This window comes from Xyrauchen texanus, chromosome 6, assembly GCF_025860055.1.
Source record: "Xyrauchen texanus isolate HMW12.3.18 chromosome 6, RBS_HiC_50CHRs, whole genome shotgun sequence".
Classification (NCBI taxonomy): Eukaryota; Metazoa; Chordata; class Actinopteri; order Cypriniformes; family Catostomidae; genus Xyrauchen; species Xyrauchen texanus.
The window spans coordinates 18,049,365-18,075,238 of NC_068281.1; the positions used below are offsets into that span (position 1 = coordinate 18,049,365).

General features: G+C 35.8%; 1 protein-coding gene across 3 annotated transcripts in view; it reads right to left on the reverse strand.

The window, feature by feature from the left end:
- Positions 1-19,187, reverse strand: part of astn1 (astrotactin 1) — a 449,912-nt gene extending 430,725 nt beyond the window's left edge. For all 3 annotated transcript variants that reach the window (XM_052129056.1, XM_052129055.1, XM_052129054.1), the window contains exon 1: positions 18,619-19,187. In XM_052129056.1, the coding sequence (XP_051985016.1) occupies positions 18,619-18,910 (292 nt within the window). In that variant the 5' untranslated portion in view covers positions 18,911-19,187. The remainder of the gene's footprint in view (positions 1-18,618) is intronic.
- Positions 19,188-25,874: the final 6,687 nt, after the last annotated feature.

Below are 25,874 nucleotides of genomic sequence, written 5' to 3' on the forward strand. Positions count from 1 at the left end.
AATATCAATATCGAACAATATGAAAAAGATTATCGTGATAACAATTTTGGCCATATCGCCCAGCCCTATTTCTATGTCTTTAATATAGAATATCAGGAGTCAGCTTTGGCCACCTTGGAGCTGATACAGAGGCGAGTGTTGAACTGCTGTCGATCCATCACATTTAGTATATGTTTCAGTTACACTGCAGTTATATTTTCTGTTGTTATTTGTTTACTACTCTGATTTTATATTTTTTTTAAGTTGCTGCCCCCTCATTTTGAATGCACTCCCATAACCACATCAAATATGCCCCCACTCTCCCATCCTTTAAAACAGCCCTCAAAACCCACCTCATAAGACTAGCACTTTTAACTCTTTTTGTTTTTCTCTAATAAAATGTCTAATTATTTGTTTTGTTGTATAGATACGCAAAGTGACTTTGAGTATTCAGAAACGTGCTATATAAATCTGAGTTATTATTATTAATATATTCTATGTTGGTTGTGCAGGTTCACAGTTCTAATAAATCCAGAAGGCTCCAAATGCACAGCCAAAACTGGAGTGAGCCGAAAGACCGAGAAGATGGTTCAGAGAATGCCAACCCCAATAAACCCCAATGTTACTCGCTTATTCAAGAACCTAAAGGACTTTGAGTGGAAGAAATTAAATATGTAAGTACACCTGATGAATACAGTCATCTTGATTTGTCAGCTGTCAGCTGCCTTTTTACCCCAGGGTAATAGCAACCTCTCTCTTTATTTTTTCTATTTCTATGTTTGTCCAGAGCTGAGGATTGACCATCCACGATCAGGGTCCTCTTAGGGCTGGCTAGCAGTGACATGTATTTTTGGTTCATGTCACTGCCTGTTCTCCTCACTTTCTTAAACAGACAGGCACAAACAGTTATTTGTAATTGATTTTGGATTGCTATTGCAATCTATGCATGTCACTCTCTCTGCCCTCCTCTCTCACTGACCTCCACTTTTACATTTTGAGATATTTTCAGGAATTAACAGTTATTGTGTATAACCATCTTATGCAAAACATTTTATGTTAACAAATAAACACTGTATGTTACTATGCCTATATTGTTTTTGTTCTAAAGACAACATATGCTTGGTAGAACTGTAAAATAAATGTCTATTTCAGGTCATTTTCATCACAGGATGTTAAACTTTTCCCTGTACAATTACAGTAATATACTGGCAACAGAGTTGCCAGCTAAATACTGTATTTTGTCTTTACAGCAGGCATGCTGTAATATGTTTTACAGTATTTTTTTCCTTACTGTAAAATATATTACAGCAGTCATGCTGTAAAGACAAAATACAGTATTTAGCTGGCAACTCTGTTGCCAGTATATTACTGTAATTTTACAGGGAAAAGTTTTACAGTGTAGGTTTAAGGGCGCACTCTACCAGAGGGCTCTCCTCCTCTAAAGCCTTGGCTAGAGGTCTCCCTCTGCAGCAAGTTTGTGGTGCGGCAGGTTGGTCCTCTCCGCGCACATTCATTAAACTTTTATAGGTTGGATGTTCTTGCCACTCTGGGCTCTTATGCCCTTGAGTTGACACCAAACAAGTTTGTGGTGCGGCAGGTTGGTCCTCTCTGCACACATTAATCCAGTTTTATGGTTTAGATGTTTATGCTACTCCGGGCTCTTACACCCTTGAGTCGACATCTCAAGCTCATGTCTGAGACCTCTCGCGTTCTTGTGAGCACACCACAACCGTAGGGGTCTGGACAGCCCCAGTGCGGCGGCGTGGGTATTGCGTTCCCCATAGCGCTTAGCAAAAGCGCAGCATCAAAGTGAAGCTTTTTGTAAAGGGAACGTCTCGGGTTACATGTGTAACCCTTGTTCCATGAAAAAAGCGGAACGAGATGCTGCGCTTCTTTGCCGCACTGGGACGTCCCAGGACTGCTCTTCAAAAAGAAGTATCTGACGACACCTGGTGACGTATCCATTTATAGCCTGGCTGCAGGTGCATCTAATGATTACATCAGCCGAGGCTATAAATTCTGGTCAATGTTCATTGACATGTTACACACATTATTCAGCTCGGATCACAGCTTGAGTTGTTCCCCGTAGCGCTTAGCAAAAGCGCAGCATCTCGTTCTGCTTTTTTCAGGGAACAAGGGTTACACATGTAACCCGAGACGTTTTCGATGTAATTAGAAGCTTGTTTTTTTTTTTTTTTTAATGGTGATGCAACCTTTATGACAAAAAAAAAACAATTCTACAATGTCTCTTTCTTATTCATTACCTTGATATTTAGCTATTTAGGTATTACCATTACCTAAATAATAGAATATTTGAGTATTTTTTTTTATTAGCTTAAATATTCGAATACCAAATTATTGATGAATGCTCATCCCTACATACTACTTGAATGGCCACACCCATTGCAGATCTATGTAATGAGCAATCATATTATTGAATGTGAGTCAATATGTTATTCTCCATTTAATAAACAAGTCATTGAGTGTGCCCTATCCAATTCAGTTAAACTCGCATATCTAGTTATCAAAATTATTCCACCCAGGCAATATAATGTGCTGCCCTAATGCATTTGAGGTGAATGTAGACTGTGTGCTTGGCTGGCAGCACATTCATTATCCAATACAATTGTATCCCGGCAAAAAAAAACAAAAAAAATGAAAGTTTCACCTTGCAATCCCACTAGAATGTTTATATGCTGTATAAAGTGCTCAAAGTGGGACAAGACTCACTGGTATGCAGTATCTGCAATTCTGCACTATGCTTTACACAGTACCAAGAAATATTCTTGCATACCAGCAGTTTTCATAAACTCTAACACTAGGTAATTGACCAGTATGCCTTAAAAGTGATCATTCTTTTCTTTTCTTTTTTTTTTCTCCCAATTTGCTTTTTTTTAAGTCCTCGTGGTCGCATAGTGATTTTCCTCAATCCAGGTGGTGGAGGACGAATCACAGCTGCCTCCGCATCTGAGACTGTCAACCTGTGCATCTCATCACATGGCTTGTTGAGCGCATTGCCACGGAGACATAGCACATGTGAAGGCTTCACGCCATCCACTGCGGCATCCACTCAACCCACCAAAAACTAACCACGTTATTGTGACCACGAGGAGGTTACCCCATGTAACTCCACCCTCCCTACCAACCAGGCCAATTTGGTTGCTTAGGAGACCTGTCTGGATTTGAACTTGCAAACTCCAGGGGTGGTAGCCAGGATCTTTACCACTAAGCTTCCCAGGCCCTCCCAGTGATCATTCTTTTCAATATTTAAACAGCTATTTTAACATGTTATGCTACAAAACTTATGAACTTAAGTTATCATAATTGCTCATTGTGGATGGATGGATGGATGGATGGATGGATTTTTCTTTTTGGAGGCAAACCAACTCATCTTACCTGGCATCAATAGAGCATATCATGAGTTTGTGGCTGATTTCATGTAGCTGAATTAACTAACAGTGCCATTGTGTTGTTGAAATGTCTATTACCAGCACTGCAAGTCCTTCTATCCTATCTCAGTTTCCTGTCATGACCAGACAAGTACGCTGCTGGTGTCATCTCATTAGCTTGGCCTCTCCACAAGTAGCACTGCAGCATGGTGGCAAAAAAGAACAAAACCTATACAGAATGTTTCCTTTGTCATCCATCCAAGTGGTTGAAGTGGCAAGAAATGAAAATGGAGAGAGGTGAAAGCATAGCATGTGGATATATAGACCTGTGTCCTTTTAAAGCAGAATGAACAGATGAGAAAAGTATTAAATGAGCACATTTGAGAAAAGGAGAGAGAGACATAGATGTGTGTTCTTTTGGAAAGTAATAAAGAAGACACCCTGTTCCTGGTTTGGCATTAAATAGGGTCACTCCCACTGTGCCAAGAGCCAGTGTCAATCAAAAGTTTCTGCTGAGCTCTGACACTCTATTCAATTACAGATAGAACTTGAGCAACACTGGCAGCCATCACATCATGTACAACTCTTGAAATGCTCCATCAGAAAAAGAATGTACAACTGTACTTCCCCAAGGGATCCATGCATGAAGCTCAATTCTGTGTGAACATGTTTCTAATCATTAAATTACTGCTTTTTGTGGGTAACTAACCATCCACAAAATACCAAAATAAATTCACTTTTATTGTATAGAAAGAGCGACGAGGACCTTCTTCAAAAATTCCTCTTTTGTGTTCCACAGAAGTGAGAAAGTCATACTGGTTTGGAACGACACTAGAGTGAGTAAAATATGATTTTTGAGTTAGCTATCCTTTTAATGTTGTTATTTTTCTTGTTCTTTAAGGTATATTTTGGGTAACAAGTTAAGCTCAATCAAAAACATTTGGCATAATGTTGATCAAATAAAAAAAATCTTAAAATAAATCTTTTCTTAAAATAACTTTTTCATTTTTTTTATTTTGATTTGTTACTAGTAACACCCAAGCAAAAACAAGCAAAAAAAAAAAAAACAACAATAAATGAATTAACACATTTTCTAGAGCAAATAGTTTTCCTAAAAATGTATGTCCGGTGGGACTAAGTTGTGACATTTTCAGTAATACCAAGCTGCAGAAAGTCAGATTTTTTCATCAAATATTTTATTTGTCCAGGAGTGTTGGTTATTAATGTTTTTGAGAATTTATATTCAATTCCTTGTGCCTCAGTATAACCTCAATTGTTTTTTGTTTTTTTTTAAAGAAAAAGAGGAATGAAATTATTAACAGAGGGAAAAGCCAAGTCAAGAACAAACTCTTCTATCTTTACCATTTCAAGCTTCATTAATAATGATGTCTCACTCTCTTGTTTGAGCCGATCCGGATTCATTCATTAGTATGCTTTTAGTATGAGTTTATGCAAATTACCTAACATAAGTAGCCCATTCTTCTTGATTATCTCCTTCAAAGTTGGGAAGCATGTGCCAGTTTTTTTTTACTTTAATTGCATTCACGGCTTCTTCAAAGTTGTGTGAATAAAGGAAGGATGTCAAGGTCGACAAGTGAAGACTGCAGTAAATTGAGAAGATGATGAACTGTGGCTTGTAAAGAAAAAAAAATACATAACTCAAGTACCCAGTGAGTGCTGGTGGGAGAGTGTCCATTAGACATCTCACCCACTCTACTCTACTCATCTTCCACACGCTACAACATTTGGCACATCAAATCCACCCTGGATATTTGAGATTGATAAAGCAGAACAGATGCTTGGACCACATGGGTATGTTCTTGTAGATTCATTCATATTTGAAGATTTTACTTTTGTTCTGAAGTCTCAAAAGTAAAGCATGGAGAATGAAACTGAATTGCTGGTAAATGTACCTTCGTACTGCATTCATAAATGGTTTACAAATAGAAGCAAATAATCATCGAATCCGAAACTGGAGTTGAAATAAAGAGGGTTGCTGAAACAGATTGAATTTATCTTTGTTTTTTTGAGGATGTTAAAAGTGCAGATCATGTATGAGCATAAATTCACTAGAATGAAAACATTCAGACTCAAAATTCTGAGTGGACGAACCTTCCAAAAACTGTTGGAACATTATTTAAATCCACACTTGTCAGCCTGATCTCATTCTTATTAAAAGGTGTTTATACATAACATTTAAACATTACATTTAGATAGACACATAGGCTTATAATATGGACAAATTGTCAGCATCTAAAACGTAATCGTTTTTATGCATGTTACAATCCGGTGCTGTGTTTTGTTTTGCTTACCTTTTCTAATGTGTTATTTTTATTTTTGATTTGATGATTGAAAGATTGGATAGCTCCAGCCATCAGTGATTACGGCTGGTTGACAAATTGGTATGGTCGGTTTATAATCGGGAGAGCTGCTCTCTGGAAAGGAGGGTGTTGTGACTTCGGGCTGGTCACTTATATCCATGCTCCCAGACCAACCGGCAAATCAACAAGAGCCACAGCGAACTGTTATGTTGTTTTCTTGTGTTAAATGTTTAAGTCATTAGTTTAATGCAGCAACCTGTAGGGGTAACCTGTCCTTTTATTTTGAGAACTCTTTTGTTTATTGTCAATGTAGTTAGGTTAACTGGTATCTATTGGTATTATTCTCTTCATTTGTTAGGTAATATCTGTCTTTCTTTTTAAGTGGGTTTTGTTTGTTGTTTTGGACCTTTGGTTACCCTGAAGCCAAAAGAGATCTATTGTTGCTTTAACTTTAAAATAATTATTTTTGTTAATAAATAACAAAAGCATCTACTTTTCGTTGTTGCGTGTTTTTGGTCTGATGGTTGTCTGAAACCTCTTCTACTTTTTTACTCCATCACCCCCTACATGAGGGATCGTAATAATGCATGATGTACAACTTATACATATAAACGTTATTTTCTTTTTTATATATATACACACTACTGGTCAAAAGTTTTGAAACACTTACTCATTCTTTATTATATATATATTTCACATTTTAGAATAATTATAAAATCATTAAAACTATGAATAACATAAATGCAACTATGGGAATTATGTTGTGACTAAACAAAATAAATCAAAACTATGTTGTACTTTAGCATCTTCAAAGTAGTCACCCTTTTCCTATAATTTGCAGACATGTACTCTTGACATTTTCTCAACCAACTTCTTGAGGTATCACCCTGGGATGCATTTTAAACAGTATTGAAGGAGTTCCTTCAAATTGTCTTTGTATTTTAGATAATTAGCATAGCAACAGATCCAATGAAAACATATGCAGCAATGAAATGCTCATTAAATAATAAAGGTTGAGTGATTGTCTTTATATTTTGTTATTCCATTTAAGTGACATTTACCTACAAAGAAGTGAGAAAAAAAGAAAAATGTAATTTTTTTACTTTTGCACTCTACACAGTTTGTTTCGCAGAGATTAAACTTTTGAGAGATGTAAAGTCTAATTATTTTCAAACTGTTTCATGTTGTTGCATCTGTATTCATTTACATTAAGTATTCTTTTATTTTGTGACAATAAACAATATTGTCTATGCGAGGAATGAGGATTTAAGAGATTAACTGATTAAGATTTTGAGACTAGAGTCAGAATTAAATTTGCGATGATCTTGTACCTGAAGCATGTTCATCCAATCAACTCATGGTATTTGTTCTCGCTGGACCTTCCGTGATCCTTCCCCCACTGTCAAGTGATGCAACGTGATGGTGAGGTGGGTAGAGTAGCCCAAAACTGTACTCAAGTAAAAGTACAATTAATTTCCTCAAGTAGAAGTAAAAGTACTAACATAAATATTTATTTGAGTAAGAGTAAGAAAGTATTCAATTAAAAGAGTACTCAAGTGAGTAACTTGCTAATTTCACAAATTACATAATAGTCATTAACTCCCCTATATTCCATTACATAATACACATTTAACATGTATTACAGAATTATTATTATTAATGTAAATTCTGTCATCATTCACCATCATGTTGTTCCAAACCCATATGACTTTCTTTCTTCCATGCAACACAAAGTAGATATTAGACAGAATGTTTGCCTGAGTCACTATTTACTTTCAGTGAATATTTTTCTCCATATTTTGAAAGTGAATGGTGAGCGAGACTGCCAGTCCCTAACTTTCTGTCTAACATATTTTGTGTTCCACATAATGCAAAGCGTCACGCTGGTTTGGAACAACATGAAAGTAGGGAAATGATGACAGAATATTAAAATATGGCTGAGATATCACTTTAAAGGTGTAGTTTTCCCTAAATATAAAATTCTCTCATCATTTACTCATCCTAATGCCATCCCAGATGTGCATGAATTCCTTTCTTCTGCAGAACACAAAATTAAGATTTTTAGAAGAATATTTCAGCTCTGTTGGCCAAAATGTTGATACTCAAAGAAGCCATAAAAGGCAGCATAAAAGTAATCCATAAGTCTCCAGTAATTAAATCCATATCTTCTGAAGTGATATGATAGATGTGGGTGTGAAACAGATCAATATTTGTCATTTTTTTGTTAGACAGCAGGGGTGCAATGCAGAGAATTTTGTTTAGCTTTAAAATGTTGCCACCCATTCACATGCATTGTATGGACCTACAGAGCTGAGAAATTATTCTAAAAATCTTCAATCTGAGATTGAGTTCAGCAGATGAAACAAAGTAATACACGTCTGGGGTGGCATGAGGGTGAGTAAATAATGATAATTTTTTGGGAGAACTATCCCTTTAAGGGCTCTTGTCAGATCTGGATGAATTTGTCAATAAGAGAGGTTTGGAAACATTTCTAGAAATTATTACAGTGAAAACGTGAAAATGTCCCACAGGGACATTATATATAATGCTGAAATATAAACCTAAGCAAGATCATGCTTTATTAATGCCTTCTTTCACTATTTCATAGCTTTTAATGTCCTGAAATTCTTATTTCAGTGTAGATCATTAGTTCTGTACATTTGATGTACACTCGACAATGGTTAATTGCCCACAATTGACCACGGAGAAGACGTACAAGCTGGGAGTTTACTGCTTCCTTCACTGCTGCAATGTTTTCTTTCATGCTGAATGTATTCAATTACTTTTTGACAAATAATTACTTGATTAAAATAACATAATAACATATAGAGAGGCAAACATACAGATACATTTTAAAATGTACTCTTTATTTGATAAAAATGTGTTTAATCTTTATAATAACAAACAATATATATTAAAAATGACAAACAGAATGAAGATTAATTGTATTAATATATTATATAATAAGAATAACAAGTAAGGCCCAAGTATTTTAAAACTTCATATGTGATGTTGTTTCTATGACAGCCCCAGCAGCTTTGTGTACACATCAGCGTCCGAATTCACTCACTCATTTAGTTTACTCACTACTGAGATATAGTGCACTAACTGCCATTCACTATATAAGAAATAGAGAAAGTGTTTCACTTTGAAGAGTTTGATGCTGCAGCACTGATGACTTGAGTGACAGTCTGTGACAGCAGCATGCAAAGCTATGTGAACGTCTGATCTCGTAAAAGTCCCATTCAATAATCTCTCAATAAATGACGCATTAATTAAAGTTAAACCCAGTAATGTAACGACAGGAACGCCGCCCATTTTAAAGAAGTAAAAGTAAAAAAAATTCCATTCGAAATTGACTTGAGTGTGAGAAAGAAGTACCTACTTTTAAACCTACTCTAAAAGTATTTTTTTTCCAAAATGTTATTAAAATAAATTTAACTGAGTAAATGTAGTGCGTTACTACCCACCTCTGGTGATAGCACATTAACAGCCAGTGTTTTTTCTTTCAAAGCTCGCTCTCTCATTTGTTTGGGTCCCCCGATTAGCCACTCCGGCCCTGCCCACCCTTACTCATTAACCTGATCCTAACCATTTCGTAACAATATAAAAATCTCATGGCTTATTGCTTCAATACAATAATGCCAAATGTGTCAGAGCACATGTCATGTTTCTGGAATTATAACTACCAATGTGGGACAATTTGCTTGCACATAGGTAGGCAAGCATGCAAGTAAATGTTTAAAATGTTCACATGGCTTGATTGTTTCAAATCATTATCCACCCTCGTCATGTGCTGCATATTAATGCTGCATCTCTTTACCTGCTGAAACTACTGAAGTGAATGTGAAACCTCTATAGAATTATGATAATTGTAGCCCCAGGTGCTAAATGTGCCGTTATGAACAACAAAAATTGTATTCACGGTATGTGAATTTCACAGTAATAAACAGTAATTCCCATCCATCAACTAGGAAGATAAAAAGTATCCTGCAGATTTGTTAAATACCTTTCAACATCTGTCATTACATCACTGAAATAACCTTTAAAAGCTTTTGAAGGTTTGTGGCATTTTCTTTATGCCCTTGTTACTGGAGTTCAGATCATCTATATTTTCTGTTTGCTCAAAGAACTCACCACAGGTAGCAACACGTGTAGTGCCATACATTAAAGCCACAGCCTGTTAATGCTGCAGTTTTCTTCAAAGAAAGTTTGCAGGAGTCTAGCTCACTCTGTTTGCTTGTCCTGTGAATGCCCCTGCCAGCAACATGTGAGCGTGCATAAATATTTTTGGTTCCTCTGTGTATAACTCAGGGTATGCGTTGCTTCCTCATACAAAGCCACTCAAATATTGTGTCATTCAAGGGATGATTCAAGGAGGCAACCTATGGGCTGAAATATGTGCCACCAGAAACTGAATTTGAACCATTTATATTTGAATTTGAATGGCTAAACTTGAATAATTGCATTGAAAAACTGAATTTGAATCACATCATTTGAAATTGTATTGTTTAATTAAAATTGAATTTATTCAAAAACTGAATCTGAATTGTATCATTTGAAATTGAATTTATTCGTTTGGAACTGAAGTCCAATAAAATTTGATCCTCACTGAAAATTAAACTCTCTATATATCTTCACATTCACTTCTCACAATTCAGATTCAGTTCTCAAATTCAATTTCAAGTTACTGAGACAGACATCCGGGTAGTTGGAGGATGAAGGAAGAGCAATCGAGCGCAGATCGATAGATAGCGTTCATTGGCGCACAGGACTCCTCTTGGGCCAATCAGCACCAATGTTTTGGAGCACAGTACGTTACCCGCCATGAAACTATGGAATTACGATTGTGTCAATAATAATGGATGTAACTTTATAAAACTGAACGTAACTTTTTCGGAAACTATGAAAAATATTCCATTACAAAAGAAGAAAAACACAATTAAAATGAAAAAAAAATGAACTCAGTCGCACGAATTTAACAGGCTCTTGCTTCATTTTTTGTTAATGTTTTTCAAAGATTCGTTTTCGCAAATCGTGGATTCTGAATACATTGCCACAGATTTCGCTTACGCTTCGCAGTTTTTCGTTTGCTGTTTTGAGACAAACCTCTCGTGGGGGTGGGCTTAACAGTGATCTACTCTGATTGGATAGTGAGCTTTTGATGGACAGGTGCTCTCTGACCCGGATGTACAGACGTCACTCAGTGGCGCGCATATTAGAAAGCTCTCGCGGTGATTTGTAGTTATGCAATACGTCGTGCTTTGTTGTATTACTTACTAACAATATGTAAATAATATTTGACCTATAATTATATAATTTAATATTATATGAGACCTTCGATCGTCTAATAATCGTCTTCGATCAGTCTGTAAAGATGAGCTCTCAGGAGAGACACGGAGCGACATCATCTTCCTCCTCCTCTTGTCCTTCAAGGCAGCTTGAAGTAAGTTCGTGTTACTGAAGTAACCAATAACATCGATAAAACTTTTATTCATGTAACGTTACAGTGTGCAACAGTTCTGGCTTTATTTTGCAAATTTATTGTTGTATTGTAAATGCATGCTAAATAAAATGTTGCTGTTTTGTCATTGTCATGACTGCAAAACTGAAACCTGGCCATATCTTGGTCCACTGTTTGACTCTGCCCCGACTGCTGAACGGACTGCTGCTGACCCTGCCTTGTGCTGGTATTCCCGAGCGACTGGTTAAGAATTTCAAGGTTGTTATGTACAGATGCAGTATCTGCACCAAGATTTCTGCCTTTCTGTAGAATGAAGACCAGTTTGATATCTGCACTGTCTACATTGACACGTCCTTGAATATAATATCTGTGCAAAAGAGCAAACAATCAAACTACATAACATCATGACATGACATCAGTGCATTGCAAACTTGTGAATGACAATAAAAAAATGATTAAAAAATATATAAAAATATTATATTTTATATGTGTTTATCAAAACATTGTGAATAAATATAATAAAATATATGCAATATTCCACCACTGTGTTGAAATTTAGAGTGTTTTCTGTAAAATTAGAAAATTGTATCGATGTTATTGGTTACTTCAGTAACACGAACTTACTTCAAGCTGCCTTGAAGGACAAGAGGAGGAGGAGTGGAGCATTTGTGTAATAAGCAAGGTCTTTTATTCAGATATTCAGAATTTCTTTCTGAATACCAAATACCAGTAACCCCAAAAGAATTTGCTACAGTAATGGGTGCTATTCCCTCTGGTTTATGTATGCTTTTTAAAAACCGTAATTACTTCACCCCAGTATCTACTGCATCCTTTCTTAAACCTTGTGATACTTCTGTTGGTCAAATCTGTTTTTCAGAGTCGAAAGCTAAAAACTATAAGATCTTTATTTCTTAAGGATTTGATTTCTGTTCCACCTGTTATTTCCTTTTGGAATAATTTGTTTGGTAACCTTAATTGGAAAAAATCTGGTCTTTACAGCAGAAATTCATTCTCACAAATAAAGTGAAAGAAATTTCCTTTAAGTTGATACACAGGTTCTATCCTGTTAAGAAATTTATACAAAGATTTAAATCTGACATTGAGCTAACATGCTCTTTTTGTGTGAATTCTGATGAAACAGTGGTTCATTTATTTTGGTCGTGTCATTACACTCAGAAGCTCTGGAATGAAATTGATGTTTTTTATCAAGTGTAAGATTTTGCCAGGCTTCTCAATACATATGAGAAACATTATATTTGGGTATTTTGATTCAGACCCCACAAACGAAAATGTCTGTTTTGTTATTAATTTAATTATTTTCTTAAGCAAATTCTATATTCACAAATGCAAATTTTTAAACTGTAAACCTATCTTCTCTGTCTTCTTAAAAGAAATAGAAAATTATCTACATTTGATTTCAGTATCTACTAATAAGAAAGCCATAAGGACTGTTAGAATCTGCATTGCATTTGATCTCTTCATGTGAACATTTGTGTGTGATGTAATGCCCTACCTCTTCTTTTATTGTTATATACATTATTATTATTATCTTTTTTTTTTTAATTATTATTATTTTTTCTATTTATTTTTGTCTTCTTTATTGTTTTGGTTGATATTATGTGATGTACGTATGCTTTCTCTTTTGAAAAAATATATATATATATATATTTTTTTTAAATAAATAAGAGGAGGAAGATGATGCCGCTCCATGTCTCTCCTGAAAGCTCATCTTTACAGACTGATCGAAGACGATTATTAGACGATCGAAGGTCTCATATAATATTAAATTATATAATTATAGGTCAAATATTATTTACATATTGTTAGTAAGTAATACAACAAAGCACGACGTATTGTATAACTACAAATCACCGCGAGAGCTTTCTAATATGCGCGCCACTGAGTGACGTCTGTACATCCGGGTCAGAGAGCACCTGTCCATCAAAAGCTCACTATCCAATCAGAGTAGATCATTGTTAAGCCCACCCCCATGACAGGTTTGTCTCAAAACAGCAAACGAAAAACTGCGAAGCGTAAGCGAAATCTGTGGCAATGTATTCAGAATCCACGATTTGCGAAAACGCATCTTTGAAAAACATTAACAAAAAATGAAGCATATTTGACGAGCCTGTTAAATTCGTGCGACTGAGTTCATTTTTTTTCATTTTAATTGTGTTTTTCTTCTTTTGTAATGGAATATTTTTCATAGTTTCTGAAAAAGTTACGTTCAGTTTTATAAAGTTACATTCATTATTATTGACACAATCGTAATTCCATAGTTTCATGGCGGGTAACGTACTGTGCTCCAAAACATTGGTGCTGATTGGCCCAAGAGGAGTCCTGTGCGCCAATGAACGCTATCTATCGATCTGCGCTCGATTGCTCTTCCTTCATCCTCCAACTACCCGGATGTCTGTCTCAGTAACTTGAAATTGAATTGAACTGAATCTGAATTGTGAGAAGTGAATGTGAAGATATATAGAGAGTTTAATTTTCAGTGAGGATCAAATTTTATTGGACTTCAGTTCCAAACGAATAAATTCAATTTCAAATGATACAATTCAGATTCAGTTTTTGAATAAATTCAATTTTAATTAAACAATACAATTTCAAATGATGTGATTCAAATTCAGTTTTTCAATGCAATTATTCAAGTTTAGCCATTCAAATTCAAATATAATGGTTCAAATTCAGTTTCTGGTGGCACATATTTCAGCCCATAGCAACCGCACAAAACATCAGAGACAGATCAAAATTATTGCCGCATCTACCAGATTTTATTCTTTATAGGGATGTTGTTTAATGTCGACAATTGTGGGTGATTTTCTCCGGAAAGCAATTTGTTGTTTCACATAATCTAAGCATGTACTCCCTGTTCTTGAGGCAGGCTAAGGGTACTCGAAAAGACTGTTTATGCATTAAAAGACTAGTTCACCGAAAACTTTGACAAATTTTTTCATTATTTACTATTATTTTATTATGTGCTCTCATGTTGTTTCAGACTAGCATGATTTTCTTATGCTGAATACAAAAAGATTTTAAATGAATATCCCTTCTTTTTAAATAAAATGGCAGATAATAGAAACTCACTGTTACACTTAACTCTTTCAAACGTTGATCAAACTGGTGTTATTACACTACAGCCTCTAGCGTCAGTCACTAGTGCGCCTCTTGAGGCCAGGGGAGTGAGGTTTACACACTGCACAACTATCTACCAGCTGTCTCCCGTTACACTCACCCCCCTAAATCTCACTCTCATCTGGGTCATGGCACCACTGTATCCATTCCTACTTCACCCCCTCCAAGTGGGATTGGAACCGGGGTCTCCGGCATGGGAGGCAGGAGGCTACAACCTCTAGCATCAGTCGCTAGGGCTAGGGCAGTGATGTTTACACACTGTACAGATACCTACCAGCAGGCTCCAGTTACACTAAAAACATTCAAATAATCACAAAATAAATGTTTAAAGCTGCAACACTTGGAGCTGACTGTTTTTACGCAGCAAGTGATGTTTTCTGATGTTAAATACAGAATGTACTATATCAACTAGTTAGTCCACTTGAGTCTTCTCCCATTCTATCTGTTGCTCTTTCTCACCACTTCCAGTGCAACAGGTGGAAGGGTTAGGTTTTATAGAACCATCTATGCTGGATGAACTCAGAATCCCATGCTGCATTGCAATATAAAAATATTGCAGTGCACATACACGTACATTTTCAATTGTGATGTTCGCGATTACATTTTACCTATCATAATCAATCATTTTAAACATCTCAAAATTACATTACAAATTACATTATATAGTCCTCCAGTGCATCTGCTGTAAAGTGTAAGGTGACAACTTTTTTAAATTACAACACGCATTAAAGAACTCTGGAATGCTGGTGGATTTGTCAGTTATGGAAAAACTCCATATTAAAGGTGATTAAAGGACCCCAAATTATGATAAAAGTAGTCCATGCATATTTTGCATTATAAGGCAAGTCTTTAGAAGGCGTATGATATAAGAAAGACATGTGTTCTTGATTGCATAAGAGAAAATTCACAGTGGCTCACATGTTCATGCGAGAACTCGTGTTGTTTAGACGTAAACAACAAGCTCTCACATGAGGTTGAGTAAATTATGACATAATCTTAATTTTTGGGTTAACTTATCCTTTAATTACTTTATTGTTTCAATTGGTATCCCATGGCCTGTTAACTAGCATGGGATCCAATGTGGAATTTAAAGTAATTACAATTTTCAAACTGTTATGATTCAGTCATAACAATGGAATTTCCAAAGACAACTGTAATCAAACTATGCAAAGAGCATGAAGCTGTTTATTTGAAACAAAAATGAAGAGATATTGATCATAACAGAGATGGGATTCAACACAAAGGGCTTGAAAGCTTGTAAACTTAAACTGAATTTCCGTTCGATTCTCCAGACATAGTTAGAGGAAGAATTGCTCTTTCTCTCCTAAGGTGGAAGCATAATGTCACAACTCTTCAAGGCATCCTCTAAGCACCAGCTCCTGTTGCCATGGAAACCATTCATTGCCACACAATATCCCTGTGCTGTCTCATAGAAGCTTCCTGACAAACACACAGCAACGCTCAGCTTTAAATCCAGGATTTCACTGAGAGGGTTTGGTAAAACATGGATCATTATATCTTATTGTATTTGCTTTACTTCAGCACAGGAGAGGTCAGACAACATAATCAATGATAAACTTTCAAACCTCTTTAGAAAAATAAATGGGTGTTTTTTTATTTATTTATATTTGTGTTGGCCTTAAAAGGGGAAGTTCACTCAAAAATTAAAATGTTGTCATCATTTACTTACCCTTATGTGTTCCAAACCTGGATTACTTTCTCTCTCATGGAGCACAAATGTTAAGCAAATGTTAGTCAGTATTGGTTAACAACAACATGTGGGTAGGTAAATGATGAGAGAATTTGATATCATTATTTAAACTATCCCTTTAAACAATTTATTTCTGTACTGGAATTAGGTTTTAAGTAGTAAATCCTAAAATAACATACATTGTGAAAACCAGTCAACAGTCCCCGTGAAGAAAACGGCATAATAAGCTAAATAAATATTGTCTTAATGAAAATAAAAATGCAAACAGATTTATAAGAGGGTTAGAGTAAAGGTGAGGTTAAGTGATTAGAAAATTTTATTAGCTCACTATTAAAACAATAGAAGTCAAAAAAGTACCCACTTGTACATAAAAAAGCAAAAAACAAACATGTGTGTGTGCATGAGTTTGTGCATGCATTTGTAAACCAGTTACACTAATGTACGCAATTAAAAATAACTTGTTCAAAGACTGTGGCTGCTCTGTAAAGACTGCATTTATAATCAGTAAACAAGACCACAGAGCAAAGGGAGGGGAGTGCACACACCTAAGGCAACATTTATAACAGTCTTGAAATTACTTCCCATGATCATTATAATCAATCTTATGCAAACAAAGAGCCATTGTGTAAGAGAGAGGCTGAAGAACCAGATGAGACTATCTCGTAAGGGAACATGTAGTTTGTTTGAATGAAATTACAAACAACTGAGCACAAGATGAAACATGAAAATATTGTTGCATGGCTGAAATTGTTTCAGTACGTGCATTCTGGGACTACAAAACACTAACACACCCATTCACCTAAGTAGAAGTTTAACTTTAATAAACTCTGAATTATTACTTTTTAAGTGAATGGGCAAAACTGAAAGTGAAACTTGAAAAACTAGATGTTAAAGTTTATATATCCCCAAAATGAAGTTATGATAAATTTGAAAGAAAAAAAAAGGATTTCCTAGTTTCCATAAACCAATAAAATTCAATTTTGGAATATATAAAGACCTACATGTTTCTGCAGAGCCTGCACTTACTATTTTTGAGTGTTTTGGCACTCTAAAGTGCTGAGTTCATTTAAAGTTTGAGGTATATGTATTAAAATCTTGAACACCAAGAAGATTATCCTTTGAAATATGTAGTCATATACAAACATTGTTAACACATATATATGCTGACACTATTTTTTAGACTCTAATGATTTCTAGTTATAATGTAAATATGCAGGTCTTCATGCATTCAAATATTATGGTGCTCATATGAAACTTTGTGCAATATAACATTTCACTAAAAGTTTTGTAGGGTATTTTAATATAAAATTCTGAATTAAATCACTTATTAATCAAAGAGTATAAATACCCTGCTTTTTGGGGGATGCAATCAATTGTCATAAATCAATAAAATATAGCTTGATAATGAAAATTAAAATGCAGAACACTCTCTCTCTCTCTCTCTCTCTCTCTCTCTCTCTCTCTCTCTCTCTCTCTGCCAATTCTGCCTTTTTCACCATGTTTACGGTCAAAAAAAATTTCCCCAGACACCCCTAATGTGAGAGACAACTTGACATATTTGACATCACTATGGCAGTGCCAAATAAACAGTCAACCCAAGCACATCTGTCAAACCCTGTCTATGACAGCCACATACCACTACACAACATGCTGATTGTCAGTGACTTATATAACTGTCCACTCCCTCAGTTTATTATATATAGTGTGTGTGTGTGTGTGTGTGTGTGTGTGTGTGTGTGTGTGTGTGTGTGTGTGTGTGTGTGTGTGTGTGTGTGTGCACCTCAGGGTGAATGGCAGACATGCAAGTGGTGTTCATTGAAATATCAGCACCATGGACAGCAGCCAGTTGGAGCTACTTGTGCACTTTAATTTATATTCTTCAAATTAAAGTTAAATCAATCAAAAGTACAGTCAATGAGTTGTTTAGTCTTTAATTCCACAAGAAACTGGGAGGTCTTGGGATTTGGAGATTACCAACACAGCATTGTGCAAATGTGTTTGAAACAATCTTACAAAACAACAATGTATTGATATTTAACACAAAATTTTAGTCAAATGGTCATCTATCTATCTATCTATCTATCTATCTATCTATCTATCTATCTATCTATCTATCTATCTATCTATCTATCTATCTATCAACAACTTGGTATTCTAAATTGAAATAAAGCAATCAATTAATTATTTATTTATTTATGTTTTGCTTGTTTGTTTCTACACAAAATGTGTGTCAACTCAATTTTTTTGTTGTTTTTAACACACACTTCACACAAGTTGAAACTTGGGATTCTCACAAGACAGTAAGTGACCACTGAGTCTCTACGGGCGCACAACTGTGTATGTTGACACATATTTTCATAATTAAACACCTCTGTCTGTCTGCCTCTTGGTCTACTATTAGAGCACCATGCGTCATATAGCGCAAATAACCACATAACTGCAGCTCGCCACACAGTAAAAGACAAAGAACACATATTTACAGCCGGCTAAAAAACTGACCTTTTTGAGTTTGTGGAGTAGGCCTGCAATGGATAGCTATTTCTATTACTAAACATAATTGGTGTCACAATTAATAATATAACTTAAAATAAATAGCAATGACAGTAGCCTACTTACCCAGCACAAAGTACGGGAGTTCGGTGTTTTCTAGGTCGTCAACAACGACTATCTGGCCGGGAAAATCGTTCCTGACGGAGAACAGCAGTTTAGGCTCGGAGGCCGACGGACTGTGCATGATGCTCAGGTCGTTTTCTCGCAAAAACGGCAAAGCTGACACCGTCACACTTTTCATTTTGCACTCCATGTCTTGCGACTGATCTTCTTCGCTGTTCAGGCATCTCACAGCTGTGGAATAGAGGACGACAATCCATAAAATGCCGATAAGCGTAGCGGAGAGAGGTGGTAGCATCTTGCTGGATACTGTGCGACGGCTTCGGCTCAACGTTTCAAGGCTGCTGCAGTCACTGGGAGCTGGAGGATGATGAGCGAGGAATGGGTTAGCTAGCAAAACACGAACCTCCGGGCTTGCGGTTTGCGCGAAAATATTTGATGAACGCAAGTTTTAGAGTCAAATGTTCTCCATCCAAAGTCTAAATAATCTTTTTTTTTTTCATCATAACACGACTCGGCTTAGTGATGACAGCGCGAGAGGCGGAACAGCGCAGCATCAGAGCCCCTTATTGGACTTCCCCACCTCAAGCCATTTACAACGATTTTCTTGTCGCAAAAGTACATCCGTTAGCAGTTGCTATATGGGAGGATTAAAGTTGTAAAAAAAGGTTACGTGGCGTTATTTTTATTTTCCCATTTGATGTCGTCGTGTTATTGAATTTATTTAGCTTTTCAGACATGTTAATTAGGATCTTTTCACGCTCAACACTTAAATACACTTTAAACGCATGTATTATGATAACAAATTTTAATATACATATATATATTTTTTTCTCAATTGCAAAAAAGCGATCCGCACTCCCCTTTTCTTTAAATTTTATTTTATGTCTCACAGAACAGGAAAACACAGACGTTTCGACTCACAGCCAGTGTGTGTGTGTGTGTGTGTGTGTGTGTGTGTGTGTGTGTGTGTGTGTGTGTGTGTGTGTATGTATGATTTATTTATTCTCTCTGAACAACCTAATGGTTAACAACCATTTTCATAATGCTTTTATCATGTACTCTAAAGGACACTTAATGGCATATAAACACTGTCATGAACATTACCTGAATTTTTATACACATCAGTAGATACAAATGTAAAATATGAGAGTCAATATAGAAGAATATTAGTTGACTATCTTACATTTTACAGTCTACTGAAAAAAAGAACAGCATAAGTTTGAAGACGAGAAGCCAAGAGCATCTTTTGAAGCAAACTGCAGCTGCAAGCTTGAAAAAAAAGAAGAAAAAAGAGAGAGAGACAGGAAAGAAAGAAGCAGTGCAGTCTGCCCCAAAGAATGATCTCCCTGTGTAATTTTGAGCTTATTCCAGCACTGTAGCAAGGCTTTAGTAAAGTGTGAAGCACTTTTGTGATGAAAGGGCACAGTACTCATTTCAGTTTTGACCTGCACAATAATTGAACTTTGAGGGTGGTGGGGGAGAGAGTGGTATCGCTATACTTGAGAAATGGCTGTGAAATCCTTGTCTCTTTTAGTGTCCTTTTTGCTCAAGCTGTTACTCTCTGTGTTTTGCACATATCCAAAGGTAATATAAGGGCTGGGGCATAGTGGACTGTTAAAAACAGTATGGTGACATTTCTTTGAGGATATGTTTGTTTCCCTCATTATAACACTCTCAAAAAATTGTGTGCTCTGTGTTTAGAGTGGTATTGTTGAGATTATGTGAGATTAACATGAACTAACAATGAGTAATTGTACTCACTAAAATCAGTTGGGTTAAAGATGACCCAAAACATAGCCCAATGGTGGGTTGATATAGCACCAACCAATGCATTGGGTAGCAAGTTTTACCTAGGACATTGGGTTATAAAATAAATAATTTGTTGGGTTTTATTTGGGGGGTCCTAGTATTATTGGTACTATTATTATTGTTGACATTATTATTATTATTATTATTGCTGAGTAAATAAATTATAATGCACAAGTTACGAATATCTTGAAAATGCTTTATTTCCATTAAATTAAAAGTTGCAAACATTTTCATTAATTAAGTGAATTGTTTCAATTGTTTTATCAATTTACTTCCTTTTTATCATTAAGTTAATTACAATCACGTTTCAATTTACAAGAACCACCACAAATAAATAAGTAATAAATAAGTAGACAATGGTGTAAGGATGAAGACGATGACAATGGAGAGACGAACACAAGTTTATTAAACAAAAGTTATATCCAAAAACCAGAGCAGAGCAGACTGCGGTTCGGTTGTGACATGGCATGGAGCAGTCTGGAGCTTGGCTGAGACATGGCATGAAGCAGGCTGAGGCTTGGCTGTGACATGGCATAATGCAGGCTGAGGCGTGGCTGTGACATGGCATGGAACAGACTGAGGTGTGGCTGTGACATGGCCTGGATCTGACTCTGGCATGGCTGTGACATGGCCTGAAGCTGACTCTGGAATAGCCAGGCACCTTCCTACAATGGTAAAAGTGAGTGGTGGTGGTGCAGTGGTCTAAAGCTAACTGGTAATCGGGTAATCAGAAGGTCGCTGGTTCGATCCCCACAGTCACCACAATTGTGTCCTTAAGCAAGTCACTTAACTCCAGGTTGCTCCGGGGGGATTGTCCCTGTAATAAGTGCACTGTAAGTCGCTTTGGATAAAAGCATCTGCCAAATGCATAAATGTAAATGTAAATGTAAAAGAACACCATCAAAATGTTGCCGCTTTTTGGCATTAAAAAGTCACAATAAAAGTGATAAATGTCACGACGTGAAAAAAGTCATAACCGCCGTGAATTCAGGGGCGCAGAACTATCTGAAAAGTGGGTTCTGATTAGACTATCACCCAATGTCATGTAGATGCTGATTATTGTGTAATATAGGTGTCCGCAACCTATGGTACTCGTGCCAGCATTGGGACGTGGAGGGGTAATCATTGGCATGCCAGCAACAGCGAGAGAGGAGTAGACTATATTTATATACATTCCGCACCTGCATTCCAATCTACATCTTGATGTAAATCCTTCCTCATGATTACGCAGCGTGTTTTCATCAGCTGAATGGGAAGCTAAACACTATGTATACATACCTAGTCTCACATGATAGACAGTTTTTAGTCCATTGATTTCACAAAAATAAAGGAAGGTCTGCTCTCTGAAAATGTCTTCATAAGCATTAATTATCCTTTTACTTCAGGGGAATTAAAACAAATGTTTCAGCCAAAAGCCTGCCTCAGTGTGTAACTCAGTTCTCATTTGATCTTCTTATTGATGGCCAAGCCTGTAGGTGTTATCAGGTTTCCATTATTGGCAAAGCAGCCAATGGACAATTCCCAAATCAACCCAATTATACAATCAATGACATACCACCAATAGGAGCAATATGACACATCAGGATAAAATACCATTCATTAATTAATATTGTCACCTAGTACATTTTTACTTCCATAACTTCAATATTTTTAACAACAGAAAATTACAAAAAAGGTGAAAGATCAAAGTCTTTGAAAGTAATTTAACCAACAGGAGACAATGTCTGTAAATGAAACCAAATGCCTCTCACTGTAGTAATTTTTGTCATTAACTCCACCTTCATTACTTTCTTAATCCCAATACATTTTAATTGTTCAGTGTTGTGGTTGTATTAAATGAAATATCTGGCAATGGGTGAAGTGATTTCTTGTCCACGGATGGCAGATTTGTGCTCACTAATGCAAATTTTTAGTGCCCTTGATTTTTTTCCCAACTTACATTTGAGGACATGGGCACTGAATTAAGTAAATCACATTGTTTGTGGAACAAGTTATGCAAAATTTAATCTGATACACTTTTTTGTAGAAATACATGTCAATTCTTTGCATTTCAATATTGAAGAACATGAAGTACAATTTCAACATAGAAAACAACATTTTTTGTTTTTTTTTGTCATCACACACCAAATCTGATATCACCAACATATTGGCCAAATTGCGAGATCTATTATAGGTGAACATGGATCATTAAAAATGTCTTTTAGGGGGGATCTAAAGCTAGAATTAACCAATATTTATTAACAATGGATTTGATTTTACAACTTTTCTCAGTGTAAATATTAACATAATTTACAGAAAAATATTTTTTCTCCTGTGTATTGTTTAATAATTGAGCTCTATTTAACTTTTTTGCCCTATCAAATGCAGACTGTAACCATGCTTGTGATAGAACAAAAACGGTTGCAAAGTATTTCTGATAGTTTGTCAAATTCCTTCTCTGAATCACAAATTCGTCTCAGTCAGTAAAGTTGGCTTAAAGTTAAACTTTTTTCAGAAGTAGTGGGTGATGACTATCTGCAGAGAGTAATCTATTTTTATCTGTTGGTTTATGAAAGACTGTAGTGGACCCAACATTGTTGTCCTTAGATATTAACACATTTAGGAAATGAATGGTTGAATGGTCTATTTCTACAGAAAATTAAATCAAACCAAGTGTAGAATTCAAAAACATAAAAAACATTTTCACTTCATTTCCCTTCCAAATTAGAAAACATTCATCAATGTATCTTGCCCAGTATTTAATGCATTGCCCAAAGGGATTATTATTATAAATAAAGTCCAGTTCATATTTCCCCATGAAAAGGTTAGCATAGCTAGATGCCAGAGGGGTGCCTATAGCAGTGTCTTGAACTTGGAAATAATAATCTTTGTCAAATAAAACATAATTCCTGATCAAAATACATTTTGAAAATTCTAGAATATAGTCAACAGGTATGTTGTGATGTGAGCATGGCTGAGTGACGTCTGTGGAGAGCAAGGCTGAGATAGGAAGAACGGTCAGGACACCTGTGGGAAATTATCTCTAACAGCTGTTTGTGTTTGCAGTGAGAGCTAGGAGGGATAAAAGGGCAGTCCGAACTGCCGGAGGGGAGAGAAAGATAAATGTACGCAGCAGAGTTCTTGTGTGCTGCTGAAAAGTAATAGTTGTGTGTCTTGCACTGAAAAGTGTGTGAAATAAAGAATTATGTTGGATTGTTTATCCAGCTCCTGCTTCCTCTTTCACATTAAACAAGATACCTTTTCACAAGATATTGTAGAAGTTTGTGAAGTTTTTAGAAATTATTCAAGAGATTCTAGACCTTCCTTATATGGAACTGGAGTATAGAGAGAAGACACATCTAATGTTACTAACAAATATTGTTCTTCTAGAGAAGAATGTAATGTCCTTGTTTGTCCTTTAACATCTCATCTATGTTAATTTCCACCAGCCGACAAAATGTAATTACAAAATAATACGAAACATGGGGTGCAAACATACTTTTCAGTTTAAACTGTTTAATTAATTCACCAAAGTTTCTTTACAGCTGAAAAAAACATTTTCAACTTACTATTCCTCATAAACTTAAACAATTTAATCTTAATCAGAAAAAGGTCAGTTATAGGAGATGGTACAAAAGACAGGCCTTTACTGAGTACTTGTTTATGGTTCATTGTTCATTTGGCTGTAAAGATACTTTTCTGGAGGTACCTTTGTACGCAAATTCTGTCTGTTGAATCATTGACTAATAGGGCAGTGAGACAACAAGACAGCTACATTCTGTTTTGGATGCAGCCAGTGAAAAAAAAAAAAAAATCAGCATCAAGTTTTATCCAGCATAAAGGGTTTTTTAAATAACAGATACCAAGTGAATTGAATATTAGACCAACAATATTTCCCCAAAATATTTTTTTGGGGAAAAAAAAGTAGTCTGAGCAAAAATTTAATATTGTAAACTGTTACTTAATTGTGAGCTCCCAGCATTAATTGCAGCATGAATAAACTATATGGTTAGTGTTATAGGCTTATTGTTTTGCTGTTCGCTGCTTTTATGTTGTTCTTTTTGTCATAACTGTTAGTTATTTGATGTGATTATGTAAGGAATAATTGACGACGGGCCGTTGAATTATTAGAAAAATAATGCACACCCGGGGTGGTAATGTGGTCACGACGCGAAGGAATTATTTTCCCTGAAAATAATTGTCATAAATAATTGTGATGTGATGTTCTCCTCTTCAGGGGCAAAGATTGCTTTATGAAGTGGTTGCTGAAGTTTACCTTATGGAAGAGTTGTATAAATCTATATGTAAGCAGGAAGTGGTGACACATTAACATTTCATAAATTGCTGAGCACAAAATCTGCAGTTATCATACAAGAATTTATTGGCTGAACAGGATATTTTGCATTCAGTGTGTGAACAAATTCAAACTGACAAAACGTGTTACTGCAGCAATTATTAAAGGGGTGAGACTGATACGTTTGAAATCCTGTCAAACTTATCAGTCAAACCCCCTTAATAAATAATACAGAATTCAAGGGAGGTTTATGTCTCTTGTCTCAAAACAACAACTGACATCCGTTACTCCCATGTGTTACTGATATTCTTGTGCTTAAAACATGGCATATCTTGAGCATGTTTCACACCATTTACAAGATAATTATGACAGCTGAGTCAAGTTAATAACTACACATGTTGGATATAATGTTGTCAGTATACCTCCAATGTATGGATTACAACTATTCTTATTCATTGCAACTGAGATCTTTTTCTTGCTTCCAACTGGAAAATTTTCTGCATATCATTTGTCTACTCTGCCTGGCCTTGACAAAAATAAGCTAGCTATGTCTCTGTTTGTGCCAGCAGGATTGCAATTCATTTTGCTTTGTAAACCTTACTACTTTGCACAGTTTTGATTCTACAAAAAAAGGCAGCAAAGAAAAGAGTAAGCTTGTTGACACAAGCAAAAGCATCAAAATAGCATCTAAATGTATTTTAGAATACAGAAGTGAATGCAATTTTCTCACAGTCCTGTGTTTTGTGAAATCTGCGACAGTAGGCAGAACATTTTGCTGCTGAAATCAATTAGTTCTAAATGAAATTTGAACCACTGCCCCCAGTGGCCAAAGCTGTATGTGATCTTGAACGTATAGTCAAGTGTAATCTCCAGTTTCCCAGACATTTGTAAATGTCCACAGAGTGACGCAAAAAGCAAGTTGTATTTTTATTTTACATTCAACAGGAATGCATTTTTTATTAACTCTAGCCCCTAACCTTAATCCCATCCATAAACCTAACCATCAGTGTTGTAAAAGTATAATCTTAAAGTGAAAAGGCAACCTTCAAATCATTCTCATCATTGATAATGTGAACGTGTTTAATTCCTGGTTCCTATGTGACCAGAGGCTGTTCGCACAACCCCAAATCAGTAGTGCCACAGGAAAAAGCAAACCAATTTGAGTTAATGCAACGTC